The sequence below is a fragment of the Lasioglossum baleicum genome, chromosome 13 (genome assembly GCF_051020765.1).
Source record: "Lasioglossum baleicum chromosome 13, iyLasBale1, whole genome shotgun sequence".
In the NCBI taxonomy this organism is placed as follows: Eukaryota; Metazoa; Arthropoda; class Insecta; order Hymenoptera; family Halictidae; genus Lasioglossum; species Lasioglossum baleicum.
Genome location: NC_134941.1, coordinates 15,108,150 through 15,126,070, shown reverse-complemented (window position 1 = coordinate 15,126,070; position 17,921 = coordinate 15,108,150). Strand labels below are relative to the sequence as shown.

At 40.6% G+C, this 17,921-nt stretch overlaps 2 protein-coding genes across 6 annotated transcripts; one reads left to right on the top strand and one right to left on the bottom strand.

Moving 5' to 3' along the window:
• The first annotated feature begins 5 nt into the window (after positions 1–5).
• On the top strand, positions 6–4,584 carry LOC143214816 (protein-lysine N-methyltransferase SMYD4). Its single transcript, XM_076436251.1, has 5 exons — positions 6–2,960; positions 3,078–3,358; positions 3,548–3,706; positions 3,986–4,129; positions 4,213–4,584. The coding sequence occupies exons 1-5, from the start codon at positions 2,006–2,008 to the stop codon at positions 4,459–4,461; spliced, it is 1,788 nt and encodes a 595-aa protein (XP_076292366.1). The 5' UTR covers positions 6–2,005; the 3' UTR covers positions 4,462–4,584.
• On the bottom strand, positions 4,341–17,420 carry LOC143214813 (protein 5NUC). Of its 5 annotated transcripts, none has more exons than XM_076436242.1 (8): positions 14,745–15,025; positions 12,479–12,698; positions 11,244–11,475; positions 9,625–10,224; positions 5,464–5,901; positions 5,200–5,389; positions 5,026–5,121; positions 4,341–4,480 (listed from the first exon to the last, which is right to left on the bottom strand). In XM_076436242.1, the coding sequence occupies exons 2-8, from the start codon at positions 12,607–12,609 to the stop codon at positions 4,473–4,475; spliced, it is 1,695 nt and encodes a 564-aa protein (XP_076292357.1). In that variant the 5' UTR covers positions 12,610–12,698; positions 14,745–15,025; the 3' UTR covers positions 4,341–4,472. The 5 variants fall into 5 exon arrangements, with proteins under 5 accessions (XP_076292357.1, XP_076292356.1, XP_076292354.1 ...); XM_076436241.1 differs by lacking the exons at positions 4,341–4,480; positions 14,745–15,025 and adding exons at positions 17,220–17,326; positions 17,402–17,420 and having other exon boundaries at positions 4,676–5,121; XM_076436239.1 differs by lacking the exons at positions 4,341–4,480; positions 14,745–15,025 and adding an exon at positions 17,220–17,339 and having other exon boundaries at positions 4,676–5,121.
• Positions 17,421–17,921: the final 501 nt, after the last annotated feature.

Genomic DNA, 17,921 nt, shown 5'->3' with positions numbered 1-17,921 from the left:
AACCATTTTTTTTCGGCCTTCCAAATTTTTCATGAGTTTTTTCTGGTAAATACGTAACTCCTATACTGTAGACTATAGAGTTCAATGAATGCATAAACTCAAATTTTTTGAAATTGTCACATGCGGCGATTTTCCTGACAACCACAGACGTAACCGTTTCGGTGTAAAATTCGCGTTAACTTCCGCTGGGACGGTTGTTCGGCAGCGTTCGACGGTGTGAGGATTGATGATGCGACGTGCAAAAAAGAATGCATTTGTATAAACAGGCGATAACGACTGAAGTGTCCTGTGCTCTGAATGTAAATTATTGCGAACTTTTCAAGCAACGCAATACGCGACACGTGTTCCGCATTCGGGTGACGCGCGAGTCATATATTTTTATTGTTCCTTGAGGAACTAATGTTGATACAGCTTGAACTGCATTGGCTTTTATATGTGTGTCATAAATTCATTACATAACATTAATGCTAACAGCTTGCTGGGACATATATGTCCCTGTCAGTTCTGTCTTTTTATTCCATTGTAAAAAAAGACATGGTAACATGACAGAGCCAACACCCACCTCGCTTCTTCCCTGAAATCCGGCTCATCAAACGATGCTGTTGCGTACAGAATAGCGTTTGGGTGTGTGCGTTTGTAACACTTCTAATTGCAAGTTGTGATATTAGCGGTAGGGTAAATTGTGCGTAAGCTTACTAATTATAAACAATGATTGTACAAGGGAGAGCGGGGAGAGCGAGAGTCTGTTATGATTTACGAGCCTCGCGAAGTGGGAATTCCTGCTGGCGTCGCGAAATATATGTGTGGGACAACCGCACGGTTGTAAACCACATAAATAGGCCGCGTGGTAAGGTAAGCCCGTTTTATGGCCCAAGGAGGAGGGTGCAACCATTCCTCCTGCGAATTGGGACCACGGGCACGGTAAGACCTGAAGGTCGAACTGGGGCCGGCGAGAAGCGGAGCGCGCAAAAAAAAACAATTATTGCCAAGGAGGGGTGGTCAAAGCCGCGGGCCAGCGGTTACCATCATGAGAAATTCGTTCTAGATTCTAGAGGGCAACGGGCATAAACTCTCCTCACGACCTCTTACAAAAGTAATGTTCTTCATACAGTGGCTAGTAGTCAAAGGTATACAGGTTGTTCGACTGCAGGTGGGAGAAAATTTAAGGGGTGATTCTCGACGATAATACATATAAGAAGAAAATAACGAATAAAAAAATTGCGATCTCGGCTTCTCGTTATTTAGTTATTAACAATTGAAAACCGCCTAAAATGCGGCAACACGACCACCAGACGTGTACGTTGCGTACGTCATAGAGGCGCGCGAAAAATAAATGTATAACATGTGCAGTGCAGTGATGCCAGAAATGCGCAACATTTCACACGCATGCGCGACGAACAGTACCGTATCTATGTGAGGTAGCAGAGCCCTGAAGCAGTTATATTGGCAGGAATGTACCGAAACAATCTGTACCGGACAAGAAGACTCCAGGACGTGTACTACGAGTTACAAAATATACAGAAATACACTTGTTATACATTTATTTTTCAGAATCAAATCACATAAATTTTTTAAAATTCTGCGGGTGCTCAAAGTACCCCATTTCATCGAGAATCTTACTATACTGAGCCTAATCGCCGCGCATGCGCGTGAAATATTGCGCATTTCCGGAGTCTTTTTGTCCGGATTCCGGAACAGATTTTTTCGGCACATTCCCGCCAATATACATAACTGCCTCGGGACTCTGCTACCTCATCGTCCTAATATAAATAGATACGTTACTGTTTTGGCGGCACATGCGCGTGAAATCGTGAAAACCGGCACTGCAACTGCAGCCCGGTTCAGCCAGGTTTCACGGCGTAAACATATTTATTTAGGTTCCGTTTCGTGCTAAACCGGGATATCCTTTATTTCTGTCTGTACTGACAAAAGTCGTTGCAAAAAAGACCCCGGGTGTGAGTACTATCTTCGTGTTGTCACCTGTACAGTATTAATATTCAGGAAAATGGAGAAAGTAATACTCGCACTTAACGTGAAACTACGTGCGGCCGATATGATCCAACAAGTAACCCTTGAATTCCAAAGATTATGCACAGACGAAGAGAGAATAAAATATACCTTATCTCTTATGTCAGATTATGATATAATTCCAGAAGTACATTACGATCTGAAAAATGATAAGAAGTCTGAGGAATTGAGAACGCAGGCGAACAGGATATTTGTTTCCAGCCCTTTGACACATTACAATTGCATAGATGCTTTGAAACTGTATACTCAGAGTATAGCTAATGCGCCGTGCTCATCCAAACAGCTTGCAATATCGTACGCCAATAGATCCGCAGTTCTGTACAAGTTGCGTAAATACGAAGAATCCATCAAAGATATAGATAGAGCGTTAGCATTACCGTATCCAGACAATTTAAAATTCAAAGTAAATACCAGAAGAACTGCGTGTTTGGAGGGTTTGCAGAAACAAAAATATTCCGATAACATCGATAAGAGCAAATTGCCCGACGAACTTTGTCCTTTTAAAATCAAGACTTACAACAGTGAGATTCCATGCGCGTCGGATGCGATAAGCTTAAGGTACAGCAAAGATTACGGTAGGCATGTTGTGGCTGCTCGTGATATAGAGATTGGAGAAACAATTATCTTGGAGAAAGCTTATTCGACATTGTTGAGTAGTAAAAAACTACACACTCACTGCTCGCATTGCTTAAAAGTATGCTGGGCCAATATACCCTGCAATAGTTGCACTTATGCGATGTATTGCTCCGAAGAATGTAGAGCAGAGGAATGGGAGAAGTATCACGACGTGGAATGCGCAGTATATCCTTCCTTATTAAATATGGATTTCCTTAAAATGGACTTACTTGCTTTAAGAATAGCTGTACAGGCTGTAAGACAAAGTAGTATAGATGCTTTAAGAAAAGAATTGGTAGAAGTTGACGGTCACAATGGTAATTATAATGAGAATCGCTGTTGTAGATTTTTCTAAACATACGAACAATTGTTTTCTATTAGGACTACAAATACTTTATATACGTACAGTACTAATTCTGATTAAATATTTTCAGATCCTCGTACGAAAGGCTTCTCTGAGAATGGCACCTTTGAAAGCGATCAGTACAGAAGTCTATTAAGTCTCGTAACTAATACAGAAAAACGTTCGGTCAGCGATTTGACGAGAAGATCCTTAGATTCTTGTTTCATTTTGTATTTTCTGGCTACGTGCACTAATATGTTTGGTACTCCTCTGGAGAATAATTTGTCTCTATTGAGGTCAAACCCAGATGTCACATTTTTCGGTGGTCTCTTGTTAAGACACGAACAAATGATTCCTAGTAATTGCCACACTGTATGTTGCGAAAGAAAAGAAACCATAAAAACTGTAGTAATTTATTAGATCGAGTCATAAATAATTTCTGGTTTTGCTAAGAAATTGTAACAACGCCTGTAAATCATCCAATGCCAGAGAAATGACTCTACCTAATAATCTCTTATTAGTAGAAAATTTAAGGCTTAACAATGAAATCGATATTTACAGGCCATGGAGCTGGTCGGCCTAGATGTTGTTGAACGTGGTGTATTTGCACTGCCGTTTTGCAGTTTGATAAATCACAGTTGCAATCCAAACATAACGAGGGTGTCACAGAATAAGGAGGAGGCACTGATAGCCATATATCCTATTAAGTCAGGCAAACAGGTGTGTGATAATTAGATAATTAGATAATTTATGCAAAATAGAAATTTTATGCATAAATTTCACAAAAAAGGGGCCAAGTAAAAAATTCTTTACCCTCTAATAATTTTAGTACATTGAAAATAGTAAGTTCATGTTTTTACATTCTCTTAATCTCTTTATTCTATCTTAAATTCTACCCACCCATTTTTGCCATAATTGCATAAAATCTGCGGACTAGTGATAATATTAATAATAAAATTACGTTATTGTAACTTATCGATGTTAATTATACTTCTCAAGATATTCGACAATTATGGTCAACTCTATGCGCTTAGTCCAAAAGCTGATAGGCAAAAGAAGCTTGAGGAACAGTATAAGTTTATCTGCGATTGTTTAACGTGCCGAGAAGACTGGCCATTATATTACAACATGAAGTCGTGTCTGGTAAGCAGCAGTTTTCAATTGTATAATTAAAATCCGAAAGTTATAAGTTCATAAAATTTTATTCTTTACATGTTTGATTGTAGATCTCGGTGAAAAATAGTTGTAACCAGATGACAATTGTGAAGGCGCTACGGAAAATAGACTACTATGTTGACGCCCTTTCCGAGTGTAACGTGGCTGACAATCCTCATATGTTGTTTGATCTATTAGCAATGGTTAAACTTTTATACGAGATGGTGCCAATGCCGTGCGCAGAAATGAATATGGTATTGGAGGCCGTGAAACGAATCTACGATTTACAGGGGAATACATTTGAGCTTCCTTTGCTATGAAGAGCGTTTTCTTAGAAGACTGAAAAAGTAAAATAATACAAATATTATTTATATATAAATATATATAAACACCTGTAATCTAATCGTAAATATACACATATTTTATATATATATATATATATATATATATATATATATATATATAATATATATATATATATATATACACGTTGTACTATATTTAGATCTACAGATCGCTGAATAAAAAATAACATTTATAAACGTGGTATTTATTTCTTCTTCGTTCAAATAATCAACAACTGGAGATCTAAATGAAATCGATCGATAAGACCGATCTAATACCTATAAAATGTACAATTTGAGGTAGAGATGTAGATAGGATGCACATAAAAAAATTCTAACAATAAGTATAAATTATTAAGTTTCAAATACTGCTGAAGCCTGACTACTCAACGTATGTTCTTAGTTATCAGGTTTGTCGTATGAATAGCCAGCTAATTAATGGCAATAACATTGTTAATCCGATAGATTGGTGTAGGTTGCTGGAACCACCGCTACCAGAACCACCGCCACCAGAACCACCACTACCAAAACCACCAGTACCGTTATTTTTCATGTAATTGATCCTCCAATCGACACCTGGATGTACAGGACTATGCTCCTCAAAGTATTGCTGAAGCGTTTCTGCTGTAGTTACACCTGGAAGAAAGTATGAGGAATCGTTTACTAAAAACAGTCTTAAAGTATATTTTGCTTAAGAAGAAACGACTTGCATACCCAAAGGAGACGTCTTCAGATCCTTCAACATACTATATCCATCACCACCAGACTGTATATAATCAGACATGAGCACCATATAGGTCTCGTTCTGTTTTAATTCGCTATACGACGGAATGCTGCAATTTGCACATTGCACCTGTACCGACACCACCCTAGAATTCTTTGGTTTAGTCAAGTCGTAGATCACCTGTAAGACGACACTTTGTTAAAACAGTATTCTAGCTTTCAGTGGAACAATATGGTCACAATCATTTTCTGTACCTGAACACCTGAGACTTGTATAAATGCACCAAACAAGTTTGTAGTTGTGTTTACATCCAAGTTATAAACGCTCCATTCTAGAGCAGACAGGAGAACCTTTCCAGACATTTTTACCTTCAATATAGGATTGTGAAAAGGTAGTACGCTGAGAATGTTCCCCATGGTAACTGTATCATCGTTGTCCCTACCAATGGAAGTTCTGATACTTCCACTATTCTGGAAAGCTATAGCTGCGTCCGTCCAGCCATTCTTGCTCCCATACTCCCGAGCATTGTAGTCGATCATGGAATCGGTGATCAAGTTGCCAAGATTGCATTCTACGCGTCTGCAGACTTTGCTATCTCCTTGTAGGAGAACACGGGTCTTCCCAACCACTGTCTGGCTCACGTTGTTAATCGCTCCTCTCATTCCTTCAAGTTCTCGCAGAACGTCTTCTGCCTACAAATTGCAGCAATTATGGAAAACATTAAACAGTTTCTAAATGATTAAGGGGGGCAACGCATAAGGGAAAGGGAGACAATACTTAATCTCGGAGCATATATTTACATATTAAACGCTTTTCAGCGCAACAAAAGGTGCTGTTTACGGGTGTTTTTATCCGGTACAAAAGACTAAAGATTTACTTAATTTCCATATATTAATAGCTAGTGAAAATAGTTATTTATTAAACGTCGTGTAATAGTTCTGTACGGGATTTGTTGGGCATTAATTAATGATAGACATTTTTGGAAAGGTTTGTCCGATCTTCCAATCCCATCATAATGATCATGTAACTGTAGTGTGTCATACAAGGATAGAGAGAGAAAGAGATTATATGTATGCAACAACAATAAAGAAATATTCGTGCTACCAACTTTCTGTTTCATTGCTGATCCCCTGATACCTATATACGACAGTGTAATATCCTATGTGTAAGACAAGGACAGCGATAGTGTGCGACAAAGACAGATGAGGTCTCGCTTATGCCTCATCCATTTTGCGGCGCTTCGAATCTCCTGATATTACCAGGCGCACATGCTAAGCAAGGAGGTATCCGAGTAACCGACAAGGACAGACTTATGCAATTGACGTAGAGCGAGAAGGACAGACATAGACCGCTCTCACTCATCAATCTAATCAATCGATAATTCATTAATTACTCGCTTCACAGCAATAATTTATAAACTTCAGCGATTTTGGAGAATACGAGGCGGACCTCCTGCTACTTCCACGTATAGTTTATGATCAGATGTTGTTAGTTGCTAAATAATTATTAACAATTTTCTGGACCTCTGCCCAGAAATGAGCTGGAAAATATTAACACCATCTTAATAATAAATTATTTTCTCAGGAAAAAGCTACAATAGATCTCTGGCAACAATTTAGCTAGCAATTTTTAATAGATCCGGCTCGTATTCAATTAGTTATTAATAATTGTTGCACAGGGTATTTGTTTCTCCTATTCGCGTAATGTGTAAGACAAGGAGACGTTGAGTATACGACAAGGACAGAGCGCGACTCACTCGTGCCACCTACTTTCAAGGCGCTGCTAATCCCCTGATACTTGCTCCTGCTAACATGTAACTGTCAACAAATTCATTAATAACTCGCTTTCCGATAAGAATTTATAACAATTTATGGTCGGAGAATGTAGACAGGACTGTTAGCAACTTTCACGTATAGTTTCTGAATGGGTGTTGTTAGTTGTTAAATTGTTATTAACATTTTTCTGGATCTCGGTCTGGAAATGAGCAGAAAAATATTGACACCATCTTAATAATAAATTATTTTCACACTATCCAGATCTAATTTTTGAAGATTTATGATTGAAGAAGTTAGAATAGACCTCTAGCAACAATCCAGTAGCAATTGTTTGCTGATCCGGCTCGTATTCAATTTGTTATTAACAATTGTTGCAGAGGGTACTTGTTGCTCCTATGCCCGTAATGTGAAAAACAAGGAGAGAATGAGTGTGCAACAAGGATAGAGAGAACCGCGACAGTATCGCCATCTCTGGGACGAGATTGTGAACTAATTTTCCCTATCTTTCCTATGTGTAAAACGCTGCCGCGGCGCTTAGAATCTCCTGGTATTACCAGGAGCACATGATAAGCGAGGAGGTATCCGAGAACGGCAGCAATGGCGGATCCCACTGAGCCATCAAATCAACCGATAATTTATTAATTACTCGCTTCGCAGCAATAATTTATAAAATTTACCGATCGAAGAATACGAGGCGGACCTCCTGCTACTTTCACGTATAGTTTTTCAATGGGTGTTGTTAGTTGTTAAATAGTTATTAACAATTTTCTGGACCTCTGTCCAGAAGTGAGCTAGAAAAATATTGACACCATCTTAATAATAAATTATTTTGTCACTCTCCGGACCTAATTTGTGAGGATTTATGATCGAAGAAACTAGAATAGACCTCTAGCAACAATCTAGTAGCAATTGTTTGTCGATCCGACTCGTATTTAATTAGTTATTAACAATTGTTGCAGAGGATACTTGTTTTTCCTATGCCCGTAATGTGTAAGACAAGGAGAGGTTGATTGTGCGACAAAGATAGAGAGAGTGGGGCGACAGTGTCGCCATCTCTGGGACGAGTTGTGAACTAATTTCCCTGTATGTAAAACGCTTCTGCGGCGCTTAGAATCTCCTGGTATCACCAGGAGCACATGCCAAGCAAGGAGGTATCCAAGTAGCCGACAAGGACAGACTTATGCAATTGACGGAGAGCGAGAGGGACAGACATAGATCGCTCTCACTCCTCAATCTAATCTATCGATAATTTATTAATTACTCGCTTCGCAGCAATAATTTATAAAATTTAGCGATCGAAGAATACGAGGCGGACCTCCTGCTACTTTCACGTATAGTTTTTCAATGGGTGTTGTAAGTTGTTAAATAGTTATTAACAATTTTCCGAGCCTCTGCCCAGAAATGACCTCGGAAATCTTCACACAATTTCTCAAAAATAATTTATTTTCGGACTTTTCAGACATAATATGTGAAGATTTGTAATTGGGGAAACTGGAATAGATCATTAGCAACATTCGAATAGAAATTTTGTATATATCTACATTTATTTATTAGCTACGGTACTAAATCGAACATGTTAATATTGAATATTTATTCCAGCCGCGGGGATGATTCTTGCCGCTCTCCCCATAAGATGCAATGATAATGTACGAGGAAATGGTATGTGGCGCCATCTGTGCGAATGAGTCGAACTAAAATTTGGCTAACAGTTTGAGCGTTTTGCCACTACGTCTAGTGGCGCTATTTTGAGATTTTCGAGGAAATGGTATGTGGCGCTATCTGTGCGAATGAGTCGAACTAAAATTTGGCTAACAGTTTGAGCGTTTTGCCACTACGTGCTTTGGCGCTGTACAGAGGTCTTTCGGGAGCAAATATATCTTGCCGAAATTAGCATTGTATCTTATGGGGAGAGCGGCAAAAATCATCCGCGGCTGGAATAAATATTGAATATTAACCCCTTGCCCTATCATATCGTGTCAGACTCGTGATGAAGATTCAAAACAGAATCTGATAAATATATATGTATGTTGTTAATCTCCCCTAAGCCGAAATGAAATTCTATTTTGGATAATTATTGGAGAACACGTAGGCATTCAATAGATATAAATTTTCTCCTTTAATACGAAATTGCGAACTACAAAAAAAGTTCTAATCACCGAAACCGGAAAATAAATCGTAGGGCCAAGGGGTAATATGTTCGATTTAGTACCGTAGTTAATAAATAAATATAGATCTATACAAAATTGCTACTGGAATGTTGCTATATGGTCTATTCTAGTTCCTCCAATTACAAATCTTCATATATTATGTCTTATGGGGAGAGCGGCAAGAATGAAATTGTACGCGATGCATTTTTCTGGCTACGGTTCTGAATTTCCTACTTTGAATTACAGACTGTATCGAAATGAAACGATCAGCTAGCGAACTACATGAGGTTGCAACACATGTGTGTAGTAACGAATTGCAAATAACTATGACTGTAGTAACTAGTAGCAAACTAATTGCTCTAGCTTGTCAAAAAATTAAAAATCGTATGGTCCAATATTTAAAAAGTAGTCGTCTTTAGAGAGTTTTAAGAACTTTCTCTTTTCTCGTATTTCTCGCGAAACGAGCCGTAATTATTAATTAAACTGTGATTACCTGTTCGATACTGTTGTCCACTAACACAGGGTTGCCCTTGATCTCGGTGACCTCGCCTTTAGAGTCGAACTTCACCGTGAAATTACCAAGATACTTGGTGTACGCGTACGCCTGGACCACGTACACCGGTCTGCCGCTTTCCTGCAGGATTTTCGTCGGATAGAGACCCTCGGGTGTTTCCAAATCGGGTTGTTTCCCGTTGTAGAGGAAGGTGTTGGTGTGTCCGCCGATCACGATGTCGATGTCCTCCACTTCTCGGGCGATTTTCTTATCGACCTCAAAGCCGGAGTGTCCGAGAGCTATCAGGATGTTGACGCCTTGTTGCTTCAGCTTCTTCGCCTCTCTACGGATGCTCTCCACTTCATCCAGGAAGATCACGTTATCCGCGACAGAGATGATCTTGGTCTCGGGTGTTAGGTACCCGATCACACCGATCTTCGTCCCTTCGACTGTTAGAACGGTGCTGTTCAACAAATTCGTGGCTGCTAGGTCCGGTTGCATGCTCAGGTCCAAGTTTGCGGTGACTATGGGGAACGATGCGTTCTCGACGAAGGGTACAAGGCCCTTGACACCGTCGTCGAACTCGTGGTTCCCTAAACTCTGATTCGCAAAAAGCAGAACGCATTTTATTCTAAATATGTTTCTTCTATCGATCGTATTTGCTGATAATAAATTTTTAAATGTTTTCGGCGCAACGGTTCGATCGCATTTTATTCTCGCCGAATAATCCTCTACACTCTACACTCTACATTGTCTACACGCAGCGGATCTTTATGCAAAATAAAAACTTGATGCCTGAACTGCAACAAACTCGAGTGAAATTGGAATTTAATTTCTTTCTTAACACATTACCGACTGGTAATTATTGCATTTTGAAAACTTTTTAATGGAACCCTCAACAGTGAGAACAATTTTCATTGTGAACTAACAAGTTACCCTCAATTACGTCATCTAGTACTTTCATTTAAGATTGTAATGTAAAAGGAAATTTCTATGCCTTCTTTTGGTACAGCACAATTATTGAAAATCCTAATAATAGGCTTCCGATAGGTAAAGTGTTAATATGTTTAACAGTACTATTAAATCCTTCTAATGTTTTTGCTAATTTTTGTTTGATCGTCTACGTTCGATAAATTCGCGACTGATCAAGACCGAACGTCAATTTGCGAGACGAACACTCGAAACGTTACGAAACGATATTTCCGACGATTCAAGTTCGAATATCGCTGGTCATGATCGGTGATTTGTACCGTGAATCGTGGCCTAAATTGCTGACGATTCGCTGTCGCTCGGAGCGATCGAAACTCGCGTTGATTAGACTACACCGGGAAGAAAGTTCACGAGTCAATTACATCAAATAATAATGATGCGATCTAGTCACGACTGGTACGCTACCGAAATCACCGTCACGCACACGTGACGTTCAGAACCTCGAAATTTATACACAGTCAAATACAGTACAATATTCAGAGACTCCGCCAAGCGCCTTTTGTTAAATCGTTTCAGTATTTCGCAAAGGAGGCGACGTTTTAACAGTGAAAGTTTAACAGTGACAGTTAAAATCGGTCAAGGCGTAACACGGTCGAATAAAAAAAAGAATTAAAAGTTTGTGAACGTACCGTGGCATTCGGAGCCAACAGGTTGAGGAACTTGGCAACGACTTTCCATTTGTACACGTTGAACCACACGGATCCTTGATAGGTGTCCCCTGCGTTCAGGAAGAGGCAAGGAACGGAAGATCGCCTCGCTTGTCGAATTAGGGTTGCTAGTCTTGCGAACCCTCCGTAACATTTTCCCTCATTCGCGTCCTTTTCCGAGCAGATGCTGGACAATCGCGATGTCTGCTCGAATCTACCGGCCAAGAACACCTTTTACACTAATTCAATTCCATTAGAGAACAATTCTGATTAATAGGCCTTCACCAACGTTTCATGTTACTACGAGACTGCGGATTGCACGCATTGCTGGTGAAATTCGAAACAGCGGGAACATTCAAAGACTTCGAGAACACGGATGTACAGATTATGTTCAGACGACGTACGTGAAATTCGAAGCAGTGAAAAGGTTCAGAGAGACTGTCAGAACGTGGACATATTATTTTCAGATGATCAACGTAACTATCATTTCCGATCCACAGAATCATTAGACTGCAGATCTTTATGCAAAATAAAAAATGTTTGCATTGATTGCAAGACACAGGAGTGAGATAAACATTTCTTTCTTTTTTTAATTGACTGATCAAGCTGAAACCAATACGTCGATGTCTTTAAATATTTTTAATGTGTTCACTGCTTTAAATTGTGCTTACCCATTTTTGTCATAAATGCATAAAATCCGCAGTCTGGTAATCATTATATCAATTCTCGAAATTGAATATAAATTTTAGACTACGCTACAGTGAATGTTAATGAGATAGTAGTACTCCGATCGATACTCATCGAGGGATAAATAATGTTATCTCCTGAATCGTATCTCGTCGATCACCGGATAACGAGGAATTAACTGGCCGTGTGATAAATCAAACGAAAAAAAAAAATGAAACGCGAAGTGCTGTCGAACAGGAAATTTTTTTTTATTTCTCGACGCGAGAACAAGAATTAACATTAAACAGCTCGGCTGGGCATCAATTAGCGGTCTGCTCGTAATTAGCGTTCGAAGCGTGGCAGAAGCGGTTCGACCGATTCAATATTGACTCGAATGTGTCGCAATTCTCGGTTATGTTGCCGGGGACTTTCTTTTTTTCCGTCGGGCCAAGCAGTTTCTGCTGTTTTACGCTTTTAATCGATTCGACTGATTATAGAAATAAATCGGTACACTCTTCCTCGAGAGATGTTTTATATTTAATATTCGTTACCTGGCGTGCATGTCGTTCGTGTGAACGATCCTGAGAGTGAGTCCTCCATCCTCATGGGGAACAGGATTACCGACAACCCCGTAAGAGAGGCCCGCCGCAACACAGCAAATTGAGATCCAAATCCTCAGCATTCTCGATCAATTCTTCTCCAATTTCCCGTACTCCTTCGTTATCTCGCGTCGTTAACAGTCAACTGATAGGATGCCGTGTTAGTATTCAGCTGTTAACAATAACAACGAAAATAGAATCCGATGTCAGAGACCGATTCAAGAATCAAGCAACAAATCGATCCGTCTCGCATGATTATGTCATTGAAATTGCCTCATTTCAAGCGTGAAAGGCATTCAAAATATTATACAGTAACTCCCAGTAATATTAATTGCAAAGTACAACTTTTAGCATCTTCTTTGCAATTCCGAGAACTTGAATTTAAAAAACATTAATCTCTACGCCCAATGTTTTTCAAAAATTTTGTCACGTTGCGCACCAAACCAATTGTTCTAACTTCTTAAGAAAAGAGTTATCGTCTTTCTAACAGTGTCCGCGTATTAGTGGGAGTTACTGTACGTAATCGAATTGATTGATGGTTTCTGTTTCTTGTAATCGACGCAAACATTTTTATGTAAATTCGCAGTTTAATGGTAAACCATTCGAGAGAATCAAAAGGATAGAAGACGACATGACAATTGGCGAGAACTTGACGAGCATAAATCACTCTCGAGTTGGAACCGGAAGTGCAGGCACGCAGGGTGAGGAATCTCTTGCGAAACTCGATGGTCGCTGCCAGCTGCTGCTGTGCCCAGAAGTCGCTGACATTAACGAAGTCCCGTGCCAACAACCGATCACGCTTTTCCGACCGTATCGATCGAAATGAATGAACCTCGATCATGCTCGATTACCGGCGACACGCGTCTAAATCCTGCGTCGGCGGAATTTGAAACCTAGCCACGTAGCTTTCGTCATCGATCCAGTGCGATTTTTATGAATGATCAGCGGGTGTCATTCCAATGACATTTCGACTTTGGTTCATTTAAATGGAAGAATGAAAATTCCTGGATGTTTCGAAACACCTGCCTCTCGCGCAGGTTGGTTTCTTACGAATTTGAATTTCAAAGATCGATCTTCGAATTCGAGAAATGATTTACAGCATTTTCGTTGGTGAATGACTCGCAATGATTCGCTGAGAACGTTGAATCGAAGTTTGCGAGTTGAAACTTCCGTCGAAGCGTTTCCAAACGCCAGAACTGCTGTGCACGCACGGTTTCCATGGCGTTGCGTGACGAGTATCTTCGTTTACAAGTGGAGTTAAGCAGAGTACGAGATTAAACTGTGTATGTACCAGTAAATTGAAAATGAATGACTCCAATCTGCTTTAATTACAGGAATTTTTCCATAAAAAAATGATTGTTAGATTCGGAGACGTTCAACCGATTAAACGGATCTCCATCGATATCGAAATTATTAATTACGATTGTTAGAAAGCGTTCAGATATCGCAAATTTCCGATAAGATATGAGTAAATTACCAGCCTGTATAACCAACGAGATAAGAGCACGAAAACAATACGTTTGTGGAAAAACGCGCGTGTCCTTGCAGTGTTCTGTTGGAAGGTCGGAGAACCAAGGCTTCTTTATCGTGCAAAAATTATTACAACAATTGCAACGTCGTCGACAACGATATAAGGTAAAAATCGCAATAACTACACTTGAAACAGTAGGAAAATGGCGCGAAGAAGGTCCAAGATGATCGATTGTCAAGTTAGAAGAAACGGTCGAAGTGACAGAAAAATTGCATAAGTCTAAACCGAGAAACTCCACCGAGAAAGCGGTGCTAAAAATGGCAGGAGACAATCGATTGTCAAGTGCAGGGCACGATCTAAGGATTCCAACACACTCGGGGCGGCGCGGGGCGGCGCACATTGGGCCAAACCGACGAAATCTGACGCGCGTGGTATTGGAAAAATCACAATTTTCTTGAAGTTGTGCAAGTTTAACGAATTCTTTCAAGGTTAAAAAAACGTTCGCACCACAATCTCCATAATTATCCCATATTCTGCAAAGTTTCAGCTTTTATTTAAAAGAAATTTCATCGCTCTATCTCATTTTTATCGAAAGTTCTTTGATTTTGACACAGATTTCGTCGGTTTAGCCCACTGTGCGGCGTAAAAATCGCGGAAACTCGGTTCTGTTTCGTGCAATTGCATCTGGGAGAGTGTGGCGCGAAACACCCGCGGCTCAATGATTATGACATGCGTGCGTGTACGTACGGTGTGCGAAACGTCGCCAAACATCACAGAACGTACGAATCGTATCTTTGCGCGGTCGGCCCGCTCTAAAAATACGCGTCTAGCCGGCGTGAAAAAGATAGATGAAAAGAGAGGACCGCCGATGTGGTCTCGCGATGCCAATCGTGGCTGGCTTTGTCCCGGTCGTTTTTACCGACGAGATCGGCTGGTTGCACAACGCGCGGATTCTTGCTCGAAGAAGACCAGCCCCGACTGAGAACCGATTTTCACGAGCGGCCAGCGTCGACTGAACAGATCGGCCGCTCGGCACCTCGAGGAGAGGCCACGGTTGTGTTCGAACACGAGCGCGATTCGCCACAGAGCGTTCCGTGGGTCGTGGATCAAGCTCGATCGACAATACCGCTCGATCTTATCGCCACGTATTTTTGTGTGCTTTCACTTAACACGTTGCGTTAAGCAACGGTATAAGAATCTGTAAACAAGCATCAACTGTGCTGTAAAACTCATCAACTGAGCTAGTGTGTTCGTTTCACACAGTGAAAAATTTTCCACTTCCTTCGGAAGAGAATGAGGTTTTCTGGTATTTTGTTTCGTTGCAAAAATGCAGTCGAATACTGAAAGTTTTTTTGGAAACTTTTATCCACAGAGGAACTAACGAATACTAGTGAAACATTCACAGAGCTATTCTCGACGAACAAACATAATGACATCGTTAGAAAGGGTGCGAAACTAGGTTGACAGCTCCACAACAGTCTATTTGCCTAATCTAATTCCCTAGAGTCTAGAGGACGAAAAAGTCCGGTTCGAAACTATATTTTAGTCTCTGCTGATCTTGATGGAGATTATATTCGGAATGTTTGCCGCTCGATAACAATCGTTTAGATAGGAACGGATTGATCTAGAGGAAGTGTTCTCCAATCAGGAATTCGTCAAAGAAATTTGGAAAATGCTGATCCCGAATTCTGTATCAACATAGCGAATGAGTTTTACGAAGGATTCTGTTTGTTTTACTCGACCTCGATGCGTTGCAATCGAGAAACAGATGACAATCATCGGGCACGCGTTTCTGTCGCAACACCCTTATCTGTCGAGTGATTTCAATGCTTCCCGCCCTCAGGGTAGAACGAGAGCAAACAGTAGAAATTATGCTTCGTTCATTGGGCAACTACTTTATCTGATGTCTACAAATTCCTCACCGCGTCTAACAAGGTTGACGCTCCATAGATCAGGCCAAAAATACTACGATTACACAGCAGATTAATAAATACAGATAAAAATTAATTAATTCTAAAAAAGTAGCAAGTTTAACTTTGCGTGAACGGAAAACAGATATTCACGGCTTTGAATTGTTAAGTGAAACACTGGAATAAAAAACTAGTGTTGGTAACGTAGTTTTTTTAATGAACTGGTTGCCAGCTGTCAGCGTAGGTGATAGAATCAGCGTAACTTATTGCTCCACGGTTTCTTTTCCTCGTTCTACATAAAAATCAGGATAGTGCTGATGAAATAGTAGTAGCTCGAACCAGTTTTAAATCTGGATAACAGTGTCGAGACGAGGAAAATCTATCGATGCCATGGAGAATTCCGTTCGAATGTGCGTAATTCCTCAGTTAATCAGCTTCGAAGCGGTAAGAATATATGTTCTTGCAAAAAAGCGTCGGAATCAGTTAACGAGAAACCTCTGAGACTTGTATTTTGTGCATGTTAGAATTTTTCAGGCTATCGAGATCACAGAAAATTTCACGGATTTCTATTTAATTTTACGAAATGATAATTGTGACGATATTTTTGAAGTAGCTTGGCTCGTGTGTAACAGCGCCGAAAGATCGGGACTGCAATATTTCATGAAAAAACTTCATATTTGTCCGAAGTTCCAGGAAAACTCGTACCGCAGTTTCACTCGGTTATTGCGAGAGCAGACGTAAATTTTCGCGGATGATGTTTCCGTGACATGAATCGTGACCATGCTTCAACCAGCCATGCTTGCAAATGTCATGAATATTAAACGTCCCCTCGGATTTCAAAGACTCGCGCCGGTGGATCAGGAAAATTGAAACCAGGCCAATTGTGAGAAGTGATCGAGGTCGTTCGCAAGTTTCCGCGGACCGAAATCGATCAAATTCGGGAAGACTCGAGGAGGAAATGGGAAAATGCAGCGAGGCGACGTCATTGTCCTGGCTCGTTGACAACGCTCGCGACCATATCTCGAGATTTTGGCCATCTTGTCTGCGAGAGAGATGATCTATAGAGGAGAAACTCCGACCACCTCACGGATGATGCAAGGATAAACGTAAACGCGGTCTTTAATTCGCTAATAAATGCCACTGATTTCCCGAGTGCTGCAATAAACTTACGTAAACACGTACCTCGACAATGCTCCGAAGGAGATACGACTTTATTTATTTGTTCGCACATGAATTTACACGTGGTAACTGCTGGTACGTAAGTCATTTCCTAAAACAATTTTATAATTTCGTATAAAATGATTTGACTCACCCCCACTCGATGGGATCCGCATTATTTTCACAGGACACGATTCCTAGTCACACGAGATACTGCCACAGCAAGGAACTCATTCAGACTGAGCCAGTTAGGACGAGATCCTGCGGAAGAAGCCAGTCGATTGTAACAGGTTCCTTTTGTTCCGAAATTCTTTCCCTCTCGCCCTTCTCCCTCACCTAACTCAGACCTTCCCATCCCTTTTTGCCTTTGGATGGGTTCTGCCGCCCTTGATCGATCGTTCCAGGAATCGCCTATCCGTTGACTTTTCTTTTTCTATCGGCTCAGGACGCTCCTGGAAGCATCCTCAACCTTGTAGATCTTAATTAAAAGGCCCCGAGGATGTTCGAAGGTACGAGGAGAGCGCCCAACAGAATTCTCATACCTTCGAGAGCACCGTAGACATTGGAAACCGACTTTTCAGCACTGTCGAGATCCGAGCACCTCTGTCTTACGAAACGCAGCCGACTGATCGTTATCAGATAACCCAGAATCATTTCTATGATCATCGTGCCTTGCGTACGCAGATAATGCGACGAAATTATGTCGAAAGCGATCGTCCGCCATTGTCATTGAAAGATAACCTTCGCGCGAGAGATCGTAAAACAGTTATTGTGCACATTCTTGCCGCAACTATCATTTATTTTTGTCGATGCTATTATTTCTCCATCGCTGCAAATCGCTTTGGCGATCGAGGAA